At 34.2% G+C, this 17,024-nt stretch overlaps 1 protein-coding gene and 1 non-coding gene across 4 annotated transcripts; one reads left to right on the top strand and one right to left on the bottom strand.

Annotated features, from left to right (window-relative positions):
- The first annotated feature begins 543 nt into the window (after positions 1–543).
- LOC133307431 (uncharacterized) lies at positions 544–5,591 on the top strand. Of its 3 annotated transcripts, none has more exons than XM_061507954.1 (10): positions 544–767; positions 871–976; positions 1,486–1,790; positions 1,962–2,067; positions 2,164–2,526; positions 2,795–2,871; positions 2,953–3,077; positions 3,970–4,245; positions 4,905–4,953; positions 5,521–5,591. In XM_061507954.1, the coding sequence occupies exons 1-9, from the start codon at positions 673–675 to the stop codon at positions 4,922–4,924; spliced, it is 1,473 nt and encodes a 490-aa protein (XP_061363938.1). In that variant the 5' UTR covers positions 544–672; the 3' UTR covers positions 4,925–4,953; positions 5,521–5,591. The 3 variants fall into 3 exon arrangements, with proteins under 3 accessions (XP_061363938.1, XP_061363934.1, XP_061363929.1); XM_061507950.1 differs by lacking the exon at positions 5,521–5,591 and adding an exon at positions 5,284–5,512; XM_061507945.1 differs by lacking the exon at positions 5,521–5,591 and having other exon boundaries at positions 4,905–5,256.
- Positions 5,592–14,989: 9,398 nt separating this feature from the next.
- On the bottom strand, positions 14,990–15,095 carry LOC133307485 (small nucleolar RNA R71). The gene has a single exon (XR_009751038.1). It is a non-coding gene; the product is annotated as a small nucleolar RNA R71 (small nucleolar RNA).
- Positions 15,096–17,024: the final 1,929 nt, after the last annotated feature.

The following is a 17,024-nucleotide window of genomic DNA, read 5'->3' as shown; positions in this document are numbered from 1 at the left end:
ATTAATAAATGATATTTTGATAAAAATTATATAATAAATAAAAAAAAAAAATTAAAACGCCCTTTATTAATTTTCCTAATTCTCCCAAAACAACATAATTTTGGAGTGACATTACCTAACTTTATATCATATGAAATGACAAACAATAAATTCATATAAAATATTTTGGACTTGATTCAACTTATTAATCTAATGTGAATTAAATTATGAGTTTGATATTTCTTATATTATAGAAGATAAAATTATTTTCTACATACATATAAAAATATGTGAGATTCATGTGGAAAAAAAAAGCAAAAAAAAAAATATGAGTCTCGTACACTCACTTTCATGTATATAGAAGATAAAATTACGTGAGACATTAAATCTTTAAATTATTGGCCAGAACTTTTAAATGTACACCTACAATTTTTTTTTAAAATTAAACTATTAATGAACAAAAAAAATAAAAAATAAAATCCGTTAGTAATAGAAGAGCATGTGTATCCGCACGCACAGTCGCATGCTCAGTGGCATTCGGAGTAGAAAATTCGAGAAAAGAGTGTGAACTGGACTTTGTTTAGAGTTTAGATAGCAGATCCAAAAGAGTACCCTAATTATCAAACCAAATAATATTCGTTCGAAACTGGAACTCGGGAGTTTACACTCACCGCAACAGCAACAGACACACACATGGCAGAAGAGAGCGAGAACAAAATGGACGACATAGAGTCTCAGATTCTAACTGCTATGAACTCTCGAATCCCTCACTTCAAGGAACAAGCCGAGTATTTCTCTTTCTCTCTCTTTATTTCTCATTCTTCTTCTTCTTCTTCGTTGAAACAACTCAACTCTATAATAGCGTTCTTGCTGTTTTGCCTTTCAATGCAGTTCTTTGACATTTGGAGGAGTTCGTAGATTGATCGAGAAGGACTTGGGTTTAGAGGAATTTGCTTTGGATGTTCATAAGGGATTTATCAAGCAATATTTAAACAAGGTAACCCTAATTTCAACCTAGTAGGGATATATGGTAGGTACTAGGGCATGAGACCAAAAGCACCTATTGTGCATTTTAGTGTTTTCTTTTGTTCACTAGTGAATGCATTCTATGCAAAGTGCTCTGACTCCTGAGGGAGTAACCTATTTGGCACAACAATTACTTCATTAATTGGTAGGACCCTGGACTTATAGAAATAAAATACTGGCTTAGAGAACGTATGAAGCACAAATCTGCTTTTACTTGGATTAAATGAGGGACTATTGTTCTCTTCTCTTTATTTAACCGTGAGCTCAATGTGTCATGTCTAACCAGACCTTGATAAATGTAATAAAGTATAATAGACAAGTTTATGGTGTTGAATGTATTCTTTCCAATTACCAGTACTTGCCATTAGTGATAATAACAACTTTGCTTTTTAATTTTGTGAATTCTGACGTGATGAAGAATGCTTAGATTTTTCTTATGTTTGTATATTAATGTGTGTGTTATTACCTCATTGCTGGTAGTGCATACAAGAGCGAGATGATGATGATGCCCCAAAGGTATCAGGTGAGGCAGGGGAAAAAGATGCAAGTACACAAGAGACAGAAGGACCAAAAGAAGAATGTCGATCAGAAGATGTAAAGGAGCTTTGCCCTGAAGATGATGAGAAAATGGAAGACTCTCCGGTATTTGGCCTGCTTAAAGAACAAAAAGGAGTTAAACTTGAAACCAAGGAAGCTAAAGGAAGTGGAAGGAAAGTAGTTCCAAGTGAGGCCCTAATTAAGAAAGCTGTTAGAAAAAGATCTTCGTACATCAGGGCTAATGCAGAGTATGCTGCTGGTTCTTTCAATTATTTATCATTCTAACCTCTCTTCATGACAATGCTCATATTCTCCCTGTCCCTATGACCCTACCCTCGATACATTTATTCACATCAACTGATTCTTTGGCTATAATTCTAAAGTTATGACATGGGTAAATTTTCACTTGTCAATTTCAGGAAAGTCACTATGGCTGGACTTCGTCGACTATTGGAGGAAGATCTTAAACTGGATAAATTTACTCTTGATCCGTATAAGAAGTTTATAAGTCAACAGCTTGATGAGGTGAGTGAAAAATCTGTCCAAAAAGTTTCACTGATGCTCATAACAAGCACAACAACATACTATCTGATGCTTAGCAAGTGTCTGTTAAATGTGAAGGTGTTAGCTTCTTCTGAAGTTTTGGAACCTGCAAACAATGCTAAGAAAATTGTTAAGAAGAAACCTGATACCAAAGTAACTAAAAAGGTCAGCAGTGAAGAGAACTCTGATACTTCAGATAAGGAGAGTGATAAGGATGAGAATCAGGAAGATGAAGTTAAAGTTAGAAAAAAGAGTGTTCCAAAGGGCAAGATGCAGACTTCTGTCAGACCCAAAAAGCGCAAAGCAGAGGAGACCAATCTATCCAGTAAGAAAAGGGTCAAGCCTGCTAAAGCAGCCTCAGATGACGATAGTGATGCAGAAGATAATGGAAAAAACTCTGAAGAAGATCAGTCCCATTCATCACCAGAGAAACCTACCAAGGTCATTTGAAATTATTGATCTTTATATGCTGATTGCAAATTGGAATGCTTGGTATAAGTTGAAAAGTTAAGGCCAAAGCCATAATTATTGAACAATCTTGATCTTTTAGATTAATAGCATCTCTTTATATGATGAAATAACCTCTTATTATCCTTCTCTGTGAGTTTCCATGAAGCTGTCCTCAACATTCTTTATTATTTGTTGATTTCTACAAGTTGAATGTATAAATTACATTTTTTTGGATTATATTTTCCCCCCCGAACTGCAGAAGAAAGAAATTTCAACTCCTGTGCATGGAAAACGTGTGGAGAAATTAAAATCTGTTATTAAAGCATGTGGAATGAGGTAATTTTCTTCCTAGGATTCCTTTTTATGATCCTAGATCTTTGTTGAGGATGATATTTTGATATTGTATATTTCTGTCAGTGTTCCTCCCACAATTTACAAAAAAGTCAAGCAGGCGCCTGAAAACAAACGGGAAGGGCAGTTAATTAAGGAGTTGGAGGAAATACTGTCTAGAGAAGGATTGTCTTCAAATCCATCTGAAAAGGGTGAGCTTGTGTTTGTTAATGATCCTTCATCCCTGGATTTTAGCTGCAGTATTTTCATCCTGATTGTGATTGAATAGAATATGTATTCCTTTCTCAAAGGAGCTCTTGGAACTGTAATTATCAGCGGTGCCCAATTATCTTTCATATAACCCTACTTGAAACCTTTGCTAGTTTTATCTTTGTCTTCTTTGTTTAGTTAGCTCTGAATAATCTGTGGGATATAAGAAACTATACTGAAATACTTGTGAGCATAATATAAATATACTTAAGTTGTCCTATAATTTATTCATATTTAAAAAAATAATTAATTACACGAGCCTTAACTTCCTTTGGTATGTATATTGTGGAGTGAAATGTTAACATCACAAATAGAAAATAAAATTTGGACATTATTTTATGCAGAAGGTTATACCTACTACTATTTTAGGCTTACAACTCTTACTATCTGTTTGGTTATCATTGGATTGATTTGAAATCAATGGCAGTTAGTTTTTCCTCTTTTTCAATCGTTGATTTCAAATTGATCCAACGATAAACACAGGTGGTAAGAGTGGTACGTCTAAAATTGTAGTAAGTATAACCGTCCCTTTATTTTATTGATATATGTTGTTTTCCTAGTAAAAGTGTCATTCTATATTATTGGAATTAGATAACATTAGTTTATGTGCCTGGACAACTACGGCTGTAAAATATAAGGATTATTTTTGTCCATTAAAAATTAAAAATTTGGAAGTTACTCTAATATCTGAAACTAGAGGAGAGGTTAATGTAATTTCAGTCAACCTCACATGTGTTTAGATTAATGCAATCTTCACTCTGATATGGTTTCATTCTATCTTTTCATTTAACGTCTCCTATTTTTCCTTTCCTTTTTTTTTTCTCACTTATTCAGAAATCAAGGAAGTGAGAAGGAAGAAGGATAGAGCCAAAGAACTTGAGGGTATTGATTTGAGCAATATTGTGACAAGTTCACGAAGAAGGTCAACAACTAGTTTTCTGGCTCCTCCACCTCCTAAGCCCAAGGTTCAACTTGAAACTAGTGGCAATGATGGTGGAGAAAATGATAATGACAACGATGATGAAGGCAATGATAATGAAGAGAATGAAGAAGATGAAGAAGAGGACAATAGCGATGATGATGGAAGTCAGAGTGAAGAATTTAACAACGGTAATTCTATTTAAAATACGTTGAGCTCTGCTTTGTTTCAATTTTGTTGGTTATATCAGAAATAATCTTTGATTCTGGAATCATGTGTTCTTTAGAGCTTTTTGCAGTGGTCAAGTAGTTTGTTGTTAATAATAGTTAATTGATTTGATAGGGTTGAAGCACCATGGATAGTAGGAACTCAAACTTTGTTGTCCTATCAAATGGTTTCAGCATTGTATAGCTTTGGACCATGCCCTTATTTCAAGTTCCATTTTGGTATCTACTTGCTGTCGACGATAATTTTTAAAACATCTAGTATCCTCTAAAAAATCACCCTTGAAAAATAATAAATCTTTTCATTTTTTCCTTCTTAATTTTCCGGGAGTGATGAATGATAAAAGTTTCAGGTTTATCCTTGCATTTCATTTTTCTTGATCTTTGTATTGTTGTAACCTGTTACAATTTTGTTTCGTGCTTATCTTTTAAGTTAATTTATTCTTAAATAATAAAGAAGAAAACGTGAGCTGCTTTTATTACACACAGCTTATTGTGAAATAATTTTACCGAAGACTACTAAACAGTCTAGTGCATTATCTTCTCTATGACAATAATATGCATGTGTTACTTCATTTTTCGCTTTGTTGGGAAGTGGTTGTCCTTATACTCTCTCATTTTTGCAGATGAAGAGGACAGTGATTGAACTCAGGCAGATTCCTCAGTAATTAAAAGGTGATTTTTTCCATAATTAATTAGGAGGTGATGGTGTATAATGCAATGTATTCTAGTGTGTTTTCTGTTTTGCTTTTGTATCTTTTCTTCTGTTTTTACTTTCCCAAATTTTCGAAACATTAATTTTAAGGTTGATCAGGATTAAAACATCAAATTGTGAATTAGTTTTTGATCAGTTTAATAACTAATATGATTTTCAAAACTTTGTAGCATAGTTGCAGGAAGCTCCTAAAAAAACTTTGGTAGATTCCAACTTGCGTAGAATTAAACAATTTGCCTTAGTGGTCTAAAAGAATCCTGACATATGGCACTTATATTGATATGATCTAGGTATATATGCCTTGTCATATTGCTTCTCACTCACTTCCGGATGAAAATCACCTCCAATTAAACTTCGGCTAGTGGGAAGGGTTATTATTCTACGCAGCCTTATCCTTGCATGTATGCAAAGAGATTGTAATTACTAATTACATTTAATATGTCAATCGGAAGTACTGATATTTTTTTTAAAAAAAAATTAGGTAGACTTTCTCTTGAGAGTGACAGTTGTTTTTCTGATTATGTCAGTATACCAATGCCAAATATGAGGGCTCCCATCAACATTTGGTGCTTGGTGAGCATAATGCATTTTCATGTGAGAAGGCAATTTTGCTGTGTAAACAGTATATCTAAGTTTGGTATTATTAGTTCTTTCGATGGGGTTAAAGGGGGTCTGCAGCTTCAAATTGATGGATGGAAGCTTCCATATATAATGATATCAAAACGAACAGGAGTTCATGTTGTTTCAGGAGCGCCTTTGTTCGTTGAGATACTATTTTTGAGGTAATGAAGCATGATACTAGGAACTATATTCAAATATCACTGTTCTAAAGACAACAGTTACTACCAAACCCAAAAAAGCTAGAAAGATGTCTTCCAATTACAAATCTAGCGAAATACTGATTCATACAGTATGCAGTTGGATGGTAGGATCACAAAGCCTGGCCATTCCTATGTGTTATTAAACTTTAAAGCTTACTATTGAGGAGCTTAAGCTTCTCTTTTATTGATGACATCCAAGACTGCAGATAGCAAACCTTTATTTATTAGTACTCCTAGTTCCCAGTATGAGCCTGGGTAGTGATAGATGATGTTCGCATCATTGATCAATGACACTTTATTAAGTTGTTCTGAGCTCATGTCTAGTACCATGAAAATTTCATTTTAGAACAAAAAGAAGACATTACATCGACTTGAACCAAGAACCTCAAATCAAATCCTCATTCACTCCAAACAATTTATCCAATTCGAGAGAGCTGGCAAAGAGACTCAAGGAGCATTCAATGGGCAGGTTTAAGAGATTTGACGTCTTACTCCAAACAATTTAACCAAATGGAGAGGGCTGGCAAAGAGACACAAGCTAGCATCCAATATGCAGATTTAAGAAATTTGACATCAATCAAATATGTGGCCCATGAATCAGTTCAAAGAAGTATCAATTTAAAGTCTAGCATGTTTAATTAAAATCCAATTTAAATAAAGCAGTAAATTTGGTCATAATCTGTTGGGTGAAACCTGAATGCTTACAAATTTGGCTTGTTTTGAGGACTAAGATTTAGGATGTATTTGAAAAATAAAATTATTGGATAGTAAATTGATTTAAATGTAATTAATTTTTTTTATTTTTAAATTTTTTTATTTTTATTTTTAGAAGATAACTATCTTTATGTTTATCATTATGAACTTTCTTTATCTTTAGGATTTTAAATTTTGAATTGGATTGTAAATTGTCTATAAAAGAGTGTTTAAGACCCCTATTTTAAGAAGTTGAATATTTTATTATTTTGATAAATCATAATTTAGAATGTAGGTTTCTTTTTTTCTATTTCAATTTCTTGTTTGGTCTATTTTTCTTTGTGTTTCAGCATCAGTGAGGCTAAAAGAAAATAACTTAGCCTTCCTTTATTCCGTTGACCCTAAAATTATAATCCATTGTAATTTGTCAAGACTTCAAAACTGAAGAATCCAAATCTTATAATATTAAATTCAACCACATCTTCTATCATCACAAAATAAACTATTGTTTTTTTAAATTAATTATTTAAAACTTATGAGATCATTTGATAACAGCACATGTATACCAGTCTCCTTTCTGGTCTATTGGTTTTGCCTGTTTCTGTCGAGATGGTATACTTAAAAGCTCAATTCATCTCAGTAGAAACACAGCATGTATAGGCCTTTAAATATGCAGTGACAGTAAAATGCACCATCATTAACATGAAAACCAAAAATTGCTATTTTTCTTAGTAAAACCAATCGCTTATTGGATAGAGCAAGCCATAGGAAAAAAAGAAAATAAGTTTGAACTTTAGTTAAGGAAAAAGAATATTCATATAATATAAAAATCATTTTAAGAAGAATGCACCGTTAATGCAATTTCTTCATCTTCTTCCTTTTTAAGACCTTGTAGGCAACTCTCTACTGTCTCCTTGCAAAATAAAAGTATATATTCGACATATTGGTTACATATGATAATTTCAACTCCTTTTGATACTAGTAGGTGTTTTTATTGGTTAGAATATATACTTCTCCTTGAGCAGTCAATGCTCTGCCTAACAGCGAAAACCCAACAAAGAAAAATAATTAAGATTATGCTTTATGTATTGGGGAATTGATTTAAGCACACACGCAACATAACTTAGTCATAGAAGTGACCCAACATTGAGTGGTTGAGGACACGTGGATAGCCTTGTCCTTTGATGAAATCAAGCCAATTTTCCTAATCAGAGAACTATACCCAAATATCAATTTACCACGTTTTTAGTGGGTTTTAAAGTTGTGGAGTTTGTTTGTCTCGCACTTTCTTTGACCCCTTTGGTTACTTGGTAATTAGATTATGTTACAAGTTGATAGTAGTGTCGTCACCGAACCCGTGGTTAGCAAATTCCGAGGTTTCTCTCTTGGTAAGTTAAAAATAGAAAAATACATAATCAATTTGGGCCGAGCCTGAGTGAATCGTAAGCCAATTCGGATTCGGGCGAGGTTAGTCTTGACAGCAGGAGTTTGAGGAAGTATTTATCTTAAAAAAAGGAAATTACATTATATATGTATTTGAATGAGATTTTTTTTTGTTAACCTTAAACTAAATTTAATGTCATGATTTTATTTATAATTTCTTGGAAGGTGAAGTGAATTTCTTCAAAAAATGATTGTATCGAACAATAATGACCCAATTAATTTGTACTTCGGTATTTCAGAAACATAGAAACGTATTGGATATGGCTTGTGAGCGAATTAGGTACTTAAATTATTCAATCCAATCCAATCGAAGGGTATGTTGTGACAAATGATGCTTCGACTCCAATGCAACAAAGAGGCAAACAATAAAAAAATAAAAAATCCCAATGCAAAGAGAATCTGTAAAGATGTATGCATCAATATAATTTATATTTTAATTAAAAATATAAATAATTAAATTTGAATCTTTTTTTCTGCTTAGTATGAGTACTTAATGTACATAGTAGTTAATTCAATTTTTTTGTCAATTTAAAAAGTATTTAGAATACTCATTTATTTACCAGTTGAGTTAATAGTTTATTTCCAATGGGTAGAAGTATATTAATATTTAATTTAGTTCAAATAATAAGTGGTATTTACGGATTGCATGTTAGACTCCACCTGACAAACTAGCAAATTACAAGGTGCACATAACTCAAATACTTTGGGGATTAGGTGCATGGGAACCGTATTTCTTTGAATTTTGTCCGAGTTAGTTCTTGACTTCTTGGTAATTTTTCACATTCCATTAACTGTCTATTTATATAGTTCTTATATATGACTGGCTTTTGCGTATGGCGTGAATATTAAGTTCAAGTATTTAGTTGCTTTTAAATCTATCTAAGCTTTTCAAAAGTAATTGTTTCTTTTGAATGTCACTTTAAAAGTGTGATAAACTTTTAAAAAATGAAACTATTATTGTTTTTCTTTCTTTCTTTCTTTTTTATTGTGCAAGTGTAAGTGATCATACAATGTAATATCAATTTTTTGCTTACTTTAAAGTGGTATAGATTATGTTCTGGGCACCCATTTTAAACCCAGCAAGTTGGACCCTTTAGTACTAAATTCATATTTAGAATCTTCTAGAAGGCATCTCTTGAGGAGCCATAAAGACTCAGCACATGAAAATTTCCCTTCTTCCCCAAGCAGAGGGTTCAGCATGCCCAGCCTGAAAAGGTTAGACTGACTAGGTGACACAGCTACATGTATTCTCTAAATATTTCCCTCACATATTGAAAGAGGATCTTCTTCTCTATTCTCCAAGAGAGCTGCCTCTATGCAGAGCCGTTCTAACAATTCACACACATTCCATGTTGATGCACATACATGAAAAGCTTCTGCAAGGTCTTAGTCCATATCATGGCTATTAGGAGTATTCCTAGATTGATATAATTTACCGTCAATGGGACATCTATGAATTCTCTGCAGTTTAGATTATTTTAGTAACTTCATGGCTATCTTTGGGACCAATGAGGTTAAAAATGTAAAAGTGAGTTGGTTTAGCAAAAAATTAATTATAGGGAAAAACAAGTATCATGTTGTAGGATAATTTTTTTGTCATGCTATAGAGACAATAAGTATGAGGTCCATCATGTTTAAAAAAAAAAGAAAAAAAAAATAGCACAAATATCGATGTATGTATAAATTTTTTTGCATTTGTTATGCAACATGACAAATGCAAAATCCTTAATTATATACTATATAATACGTATGTAATACTTTTTTTTTTTGCCCGAATAAACATATCAAATAATCTGTAATGCCTTAGATTAGAAAGAGTACGTCGATATTCACTTGAATGTGCCTCTGCCACTGAATAAAAGCATATGCATTAACAAAATAATAATTAAAGGGAAGTTATCTGTATTTATTTTCAAAACGATGTCGTTTTAGTATTGAAATCTTAAAAAATTATAAATATAAAGATTATTATAACCTTGAAATAAATTAAAATTACAAAACACTATAATTTCCGTCCCAAAACGATGTCGTATTGGGCATACTGCAAATAACTTATATACAGTAACTGCAGAAAAAACGAACCCATAATTAAATAAGAAAAAGGAAAAAATATTTTATAAACAAACTTTTTGGTGTCATTAAAAAACTTAATAAATTCTATTTGTGGAAAATGTGTGATGTGATTTAACTTTTGAGAATTCCTTTCTTAACCACTATATAAAATACATGCCACAAAACAAAAACTTTATGACAAATATATAACGTGACATACACACACAGACTCAATAATGTCATGTTTCGTCTAAGGCATAGCTATCGGAGTGCTCATGCAAAAAAGTCATGTTCATAAACTTTATGACATACAGCGTAACACACGCACACACTCAATAATGTTATGTTTCGTCTAAGGCATAACTATCGGAGTGCTCATGCATAAAAGTAATGTTCATGACTAGGTATGTTGATATCGGAATTTTTGGATTTTGTTGAGTTATAAAATTATAAAGTCATTATTATCTCTTGAAAAGTATGCCGGTCTTTATTTTGGTCAAAAAGTTGAGGTTTCTTTAGAAAGAAAGTTGGTATAGAGTCCATTTTTGCATGCTTTAATTTTGTAAAATAATAATGCATTTTATGACACTGCAGTGCATGTCTCCTCCAAAAAACATATCCAAGGCAAAAGCCATGCATGCATCTGAATTTATCATTGGTTAGTTTCCAATTATCTGTAAATAGCCAATTCTACTTTAATATTAATAAAGCATTGCGTTCTATTGATAGATATTAGGCATACTGATCTGTCACGTGGAGGTGGAATTCAAGTAACTAACAAAACTTCAAAACTTCAAGAAGGGCACTAAATTATTTTCATTATATTTAACAATTCTTGAAAATACAATTGTGTATCTTTAAAATGATCAACTAACTAATAGCCTAGTAATTAACTAACTAACTAATACAATTTTGGGCACTAACAGTTACCGATGATAATTGTGGAGTTGATCGATATCATGATGATTGGTGTTGAGTGGTTGGGGTTGGCAGTAGCCGATGACGGTGATGGTGATTGTTAACTCATGGTGCCAGTAGTAAGTGGTAAAAGTGACCGATGCAGTAATGCCCTTACATGCTCAATAAAATTTATAGAAGAAGAGCATATGACTATATTTATTATCCTGTTTATTTTTAACTAGAGTCTCCTTTAAGACAAATTATCTCGCCAACCGGATAAAACTATCATATATATCTTGTTGGCACATTAAACTATAGGTAAGAACAAAATATGATATATCATATCCTATTGTGACCACCAAATCAAACTAGCCCGTAATAATTAACTCGTGTTTCTAATTGAAGGTGTTGTTGAATGTGAAAGTTAAAGGGTGGAAACAACTTTTGCCATAGAGGAGGTGGCAGATTCGATAAGCTTGGACGGTTGGCCCTACCAGCCACTAAGCCATACAACTTGTAGTTTTGCTGACTTCCAATGGATGAAAAGAAGTTGGAGATGATAGGCTAGCGATGGTAGTGTGAACTAGATACCTATGGGTGCCAAATACTAGTTTATCACATATACCAACTAGCTAGCTAGTAAGGGACAATTGAGAAGAAAAGTAGCACCAACGAAATTGATAAAAGTGAGATGGAAAACTCAAATCTTCCACCCATCTGGGGTACAAATATTCAGCTTGTTAGAATCTAAAATATGGTAGTAGTAAAATGTATCTTACCACATACGTCGATCCTCAACATTCTGATGATTTTTTATGGGAAAGAATATCTGTTCTTTTAAAGGACACAAACTTATGTCTTTTTAGAAGAGAGATATAAAAAAGTGTGGGTTCCACTGAAAAAAATAAAGACAAAAAAAAAAGGTGTGAGTCCCATCCCGTTATGTCTTTCTCTCTATTAAAAAGACTTAAGTTTGTGTTCTCGCTTTTTTATATGTATATTTTTTTGCCTCTTGTTGTTTAGAGTAAAAGATATTATCTGTATACTAAGGAATTTAATGGAATTTGATTCTCTTCATTGTTCTCTTGTTTTGATTCTCTGATGTAATGGAATTGCCTAACACAAGCACCCGTACAAAATAATATTAACTGCTATAGATTTTAAGAAAGTAATAATTTCTTACCACAAAATGACATAAAATAAATCATGAACTTGATATACTATGTGATAAGTCCATGAATTGTGACTTAGAGCATGTGATTTGATGATAAAATGGGAATGAAAAGACTATCTTTGTTCATAAAATCCCCAATTATTGCATTGAAATAAGGATTTCTGATTTAGAGGGTTAATGGGCTGAATTTTTGTGTTTCAGGCCCAATTGGTATTATTTTCCTAAGCTAATGAAAGAAGAAAAAAATGGGCCAATCATTTTTTTTATCAGAAGCCCGAAGTGAGAAGAGAAAAAAAGAAAAGAAAGAAAGAAAAGAAAAAGGAGAGTTGGGCCAGAGGCAACTCAATCAGCTGCCCAAAAGAAAAGAAAGAAGAAAAGAATGAGAGAAGAGAACTGAAGAGGCAAGTCAGAAGTGAGAAAAGAAAAGAAAAACCCTAGCAGACCCACCATCGGCTAATCCATCTCAAGCCCTCACAACCCAGCACGATCTCTTCTTGGAATCGAGCAACTAAATCGATTCACCATTTGCTTTTCATCCTAGACAAGAACCCTAGCCTTCCACCACGGTTCAGTTTCTGAACCGGACCAACCCACACAAACCCTAACCAATTCTTGGATCAATTCAGAAAAATCCAAAAGAGTTGATGAGCTGGAGGTCGTTAGTGGAAAGGGTTACTTTTTGAGGTGCGTTGCGGAATCGTGCAAGGAGACACCCACGTTCGAGAGGAGCAAGGAGCGTACGTTGGAGGGGATGATTTTGGAGCAGATATAAAGGAGGGACGAAGGGCTTTTTGGAGGCATCTATCTTTCTCTCCCTACCTCTCTTCTGTTCTGAGATAATTTTTATTTTTGCTCTTTAGGTTATTTTTCATGCTACTGTTTTCTGATTTTATTTTAGTAATCTGTTTGTAAATTTTATGAGCACTTTGGTCAGGACTATCGGCTGTTGACAGTTCCTGAGTTTTTATTTCCAGTACATTTTAAAGTTCCGATTGTCATTATGAACACTTGCTGTATTTTAGCTCCTCAACCTGTGGTGATGAGCTAATTTTTCTGAGAGTTGGGTTGGATAAAGTACCCGGAACTCATTGTTATTGGATGATGTTTTAATGTTTACATGGTTGTTTTCAGTTTGTTTATTGTGCATGTTTATTACTGAGTTTGACTATGTGATGATCACACATAGTCGGCTCTTAGTGGTGTGAGGTTATTGGGAAATAACTCACATTAGACCCCACTGTGAGCACATGGAAAGTTGAGAGAAAAATTTCTCTCAATAGGTATGGCTTCAGGGATGAAGTTACCCCCATGTAACTTGTGAAAATTGTTCTTTAAGATCCTATGACAACAGTGACATAGGGATATGCCAACTGTTGTCAGTGGAAGAAAATTGTTGTTGGGAAACAACAATTACCTTAATATTTTCGTTAAGCTAAAAGCATTTTTTTGTTTTATATTAAAACATCCTAATGACGTTTGAGTGAAAGGGAAATTGAAAACCCAACTCATTTCCAAATACTGATTTTAAAACCAATCTTTGTCACTTGTTGTTTTTGTTTAACTTCGAAATTATTTCTTTTATCTTAAAAGAAAATCATAAAAAGTATATTACAAGTCTTTTAGTTTAGTCATCTTTCTAGGAAATAGTTAAAAAGATCCTTTCATCAACTGAGTTCACTGTTTTAAAAAGAGAAAATCTCCACAAAAATATTTTCAGTACACTAGTTTAGAATAGTAGCAGCATTTAATTTTATTTGTTTTTATTTTTAGTTCTTTTAGCAATTACCATTTATTTCAAGTTAAAACGCAAAGATCCTTGTGGGAACGATAACTGGAACTCATAAAAAGCACTATATTACTTGTTGTCGTGTATACTTGCACAACTGTTAGCAAGGCACCAAGTTTTTGGCGTCGTTGCCAGGGATCGAAGCGTACATGATCAGATCCTTTGTGTGATTGCTATTTCTTAATTGCTTATTTTTGTTGTTTTTAGTTTAGCTTAATTTAAATTCTATTTCGGTGGTGTTACTGTAGTTTGTGAATATTAATAGCTTAAAGCTTTGTTCTGTTCATATTCTGTTTTTTTTTATGTCATTTACATTTTTTTAGTCTAGTAGTTCATATTTGTTATTTTTTTTCAAAATTTTGTAGTTACAGTTTTATTTTAAATATCAGTCTCACTCTGTTAGCGAGTCTACCTTATAAAGCTGAAAAGCTGGGAACTGTCTTGGGACTTTTCTGTTTGCTGGTTCTTGTTTGTTTATTTTTTGCTTGTTTTGCATAAAAAAATTGGTTAGTAATCTAGGTGTTTTAGCTAAGTCAGGTTTACCTGTTTTAGTTAAAAAGGGTGCATGAGTGCAACTCCACACCCGTTCATAGATTCATTTGACCCAGAACCTGAGAGGACCTTTAGAGTTAGGAGAAGAGCCCAAAGGCAAATCCCAATCCCAAATTTTGAAGAAATGGAGAATGTAGAAAATGGAAATGGAAATGGGAATGAGGAAGAAATACCAAGGATAGAAAACCCACCTGTCATAAATGATAATGATAGGTCCATGATGGACTTCTTCATACCTGTGTTGGATGAGTTAGATCCAAGCATAGCTCAACCTGTGAATGGAGTGCCCTTTAAGCTAGAACCAGTGATGTTCACCATGCTCCAAAACATGGGGCAGTTCCATAGGTTGTTGATGGAAGACCCACACAAACACCTTAGAAATTTCATAGAAGTGGCCAACACTTTTAGGAATCCCAACATCTCGAATGATGTGCTAAGATTAAAGCTTTTCCCTCATTCACTGGCTGACAAAGCCAAAGAGTGGTTGAACTCCCTTCCATCCAACTCCATAACCAATTGGCACACCCTTGCTGAGAAATTCATCATGAAATTTTTCCCCTCCAATAAGATAGTGCAAACTAGAGGTGATATTGCTAACTTCATGCAGAGGGATGGAGAGACACTAGTGGATGTGTGGGAGAGGTACAAGAACCTTCTTAAGAAATGCCCCAACCATGGTTTGCCCTCTTGGGCAGTGTTACAAACCCTTTACAATGGCTTGAATACTCAAAACAGGGCCTTGGCAGATTCTGCTGCTAATGACATGTTTATGACTATGTCCTTTAACCAAGCCCATGAGTTGTTAGAACAAATGACTCAAAATTATGCCCAATGGCCTGAAGAGAGAAATCAGCCAAGGAAAGTGGCTGGTTTACATGAGATAGACCCTGTAACAGCTCTTTCAGTCAAGTTTGATGCATTGTCAAATTTAGTGAGAACCCAAGGACAAACCATTGAGGCAAGATTGTCCCAACCCCAAGTTCCTGTACCTACACCTCAAATACCTATGACCCAACCTCAAGTTAACGCAATAAGCACAAGTGTAACTTGTGTTTGCTGTGGTGGGCCCCATTTGTATGATAGCTACCCATCCAACCCAGAATCTGTGTTTTATGTGGGAAACCAAAATAGAAACCAAAATAATTTTCCCAATAACTTTAACCAGGGATGGAGGCAGAACCAACAGCCTCAATATTTTAAAGGGCAAGGGCAGCAAGCTGGCCCTTCTAATGCCCAAACAAAAATACCTTTTCCTACCCAGAATTACCAACAAACTTCAAGGCAGCAAGCTGTTGTTCAACCTAGTGAGATGCCTATTGCTCCACCTTCTTCCTTAGAAGCTTTGTTAAGGGAATATTTGGTTAAGAATGAGACCAAGCAAAACAGCTTGGAAGCTGTTGTGCAAAGTATTCCAGCATCCTTGAGGAACATAGAATCCCAACTAGGCCATTTAGCAAACACTATGAATACCAGACCCCCTGGTACCTTGCCTAGTAACACTGAAGAGCCTATGAGAAATAAAGAGCAATGCAATATGATAGAACTTAGAAATGGCAGATCTGTAAATCAGCCAGAAGCTGTGGTTAGACCTTCCACATTAAAAAAAAGAGAAGAGGAGAACATGCAGAAGGAAAAAGATGCAAATTCTGAACCTGTTCAGAATTCTGTTGTTCATGACAGCCCCCAAGGGGCTGCGCATAGTGACCCCTTGCTCATTCTGGTTGAACCAGACAATCAGACCCCTATAGATGAGCCTTTAGGGAATAATTCCATTAAAAAATCCACTCCAAAGAGTTCGGCCCCTAAGACAAATAGTGAGACACTTGCTGCATCAAAAAGACCTCCACCACCCTTTCCTCAAAGGTTACAAAAACAGAAGCAAGATAATCAGTTTAGGAAATTTCTAGACCTCCTAAAACAGTTACATGTCAACATTCCATTTGTGGAAGCATTAGAACAAATGCCCACTTATGTGAAATTCATGAAAGAAATTCTTTCAAGAAAAAGGAGGCTAGAAGAGTTTGAGACTGTTGCTCTTACACAAGAGAGCAGTCAATATCTGCTTAGTAAGATACCTCCCAAATTAGGAGACCCAGGAAGTTTTACAATTCCATGTACCATAGGAGACCACTACATAGGCAGAGCATTGTGTGATTTAGGTGCTAGTATCAACTTAATGCCTTTGAGTGTGTACAAAAAGCTGAAAGTAGGAGAGCCTAATCCCACCACTGTCACTTTACAGTTGGCTGATAGGTCCTTAGTTTATCCGGAAGGGAAAGTAGAGAATGTCTTGGTGAAGGTAGATAAATTCATTCTACCTGCTGACTTTATTATTTTGGACTATGAGGAAGACCGAGATGTGCCTATAATTTTAGGAAGGGCTTTCTTAGCCACTGGTGAGGCTGTGATAGATGTTAAGGAGGGTGAGTTGGCTATGAATGTGAATAGTGAGCAAGTAAAATTTAATATTTTGAAAGCCATGAAATACCCAAGAGACATAGAAGAGTGTTCTAGGCTAGATATCATTGACTGTGTAGTCAAACATAAATTTTTGCAAGAGTCTGCATTGGACTCTTTACAAATTTCTGGTTTTGAGGGTCTTGAAATCAG

The sequence above is a fragment of the Gastrolobium bilobum genome, unplaced genomic scaffold (assembly GCF_033153095.1).
Source record: "Gastrolobium bilobum isolate Gb01-03AN ecotype WA unplaced genomic scaffold, APGP_CSIRO_Gbil_v1 utg41344, whole genome shotgun sequence".
Taxonomy (NCBI): domain Eukaryota; kingdom Viridiplantae; phylum Streptophyta; class Magnoliopsida; order Fabales; family Fabaceae; genus Gastrolobium; species Gastrolobium bilobum.
Note: the sequence above shows the minus strand (reverse complement) of the source record. Positions and strands in the feature narration are given on the sequence as shown.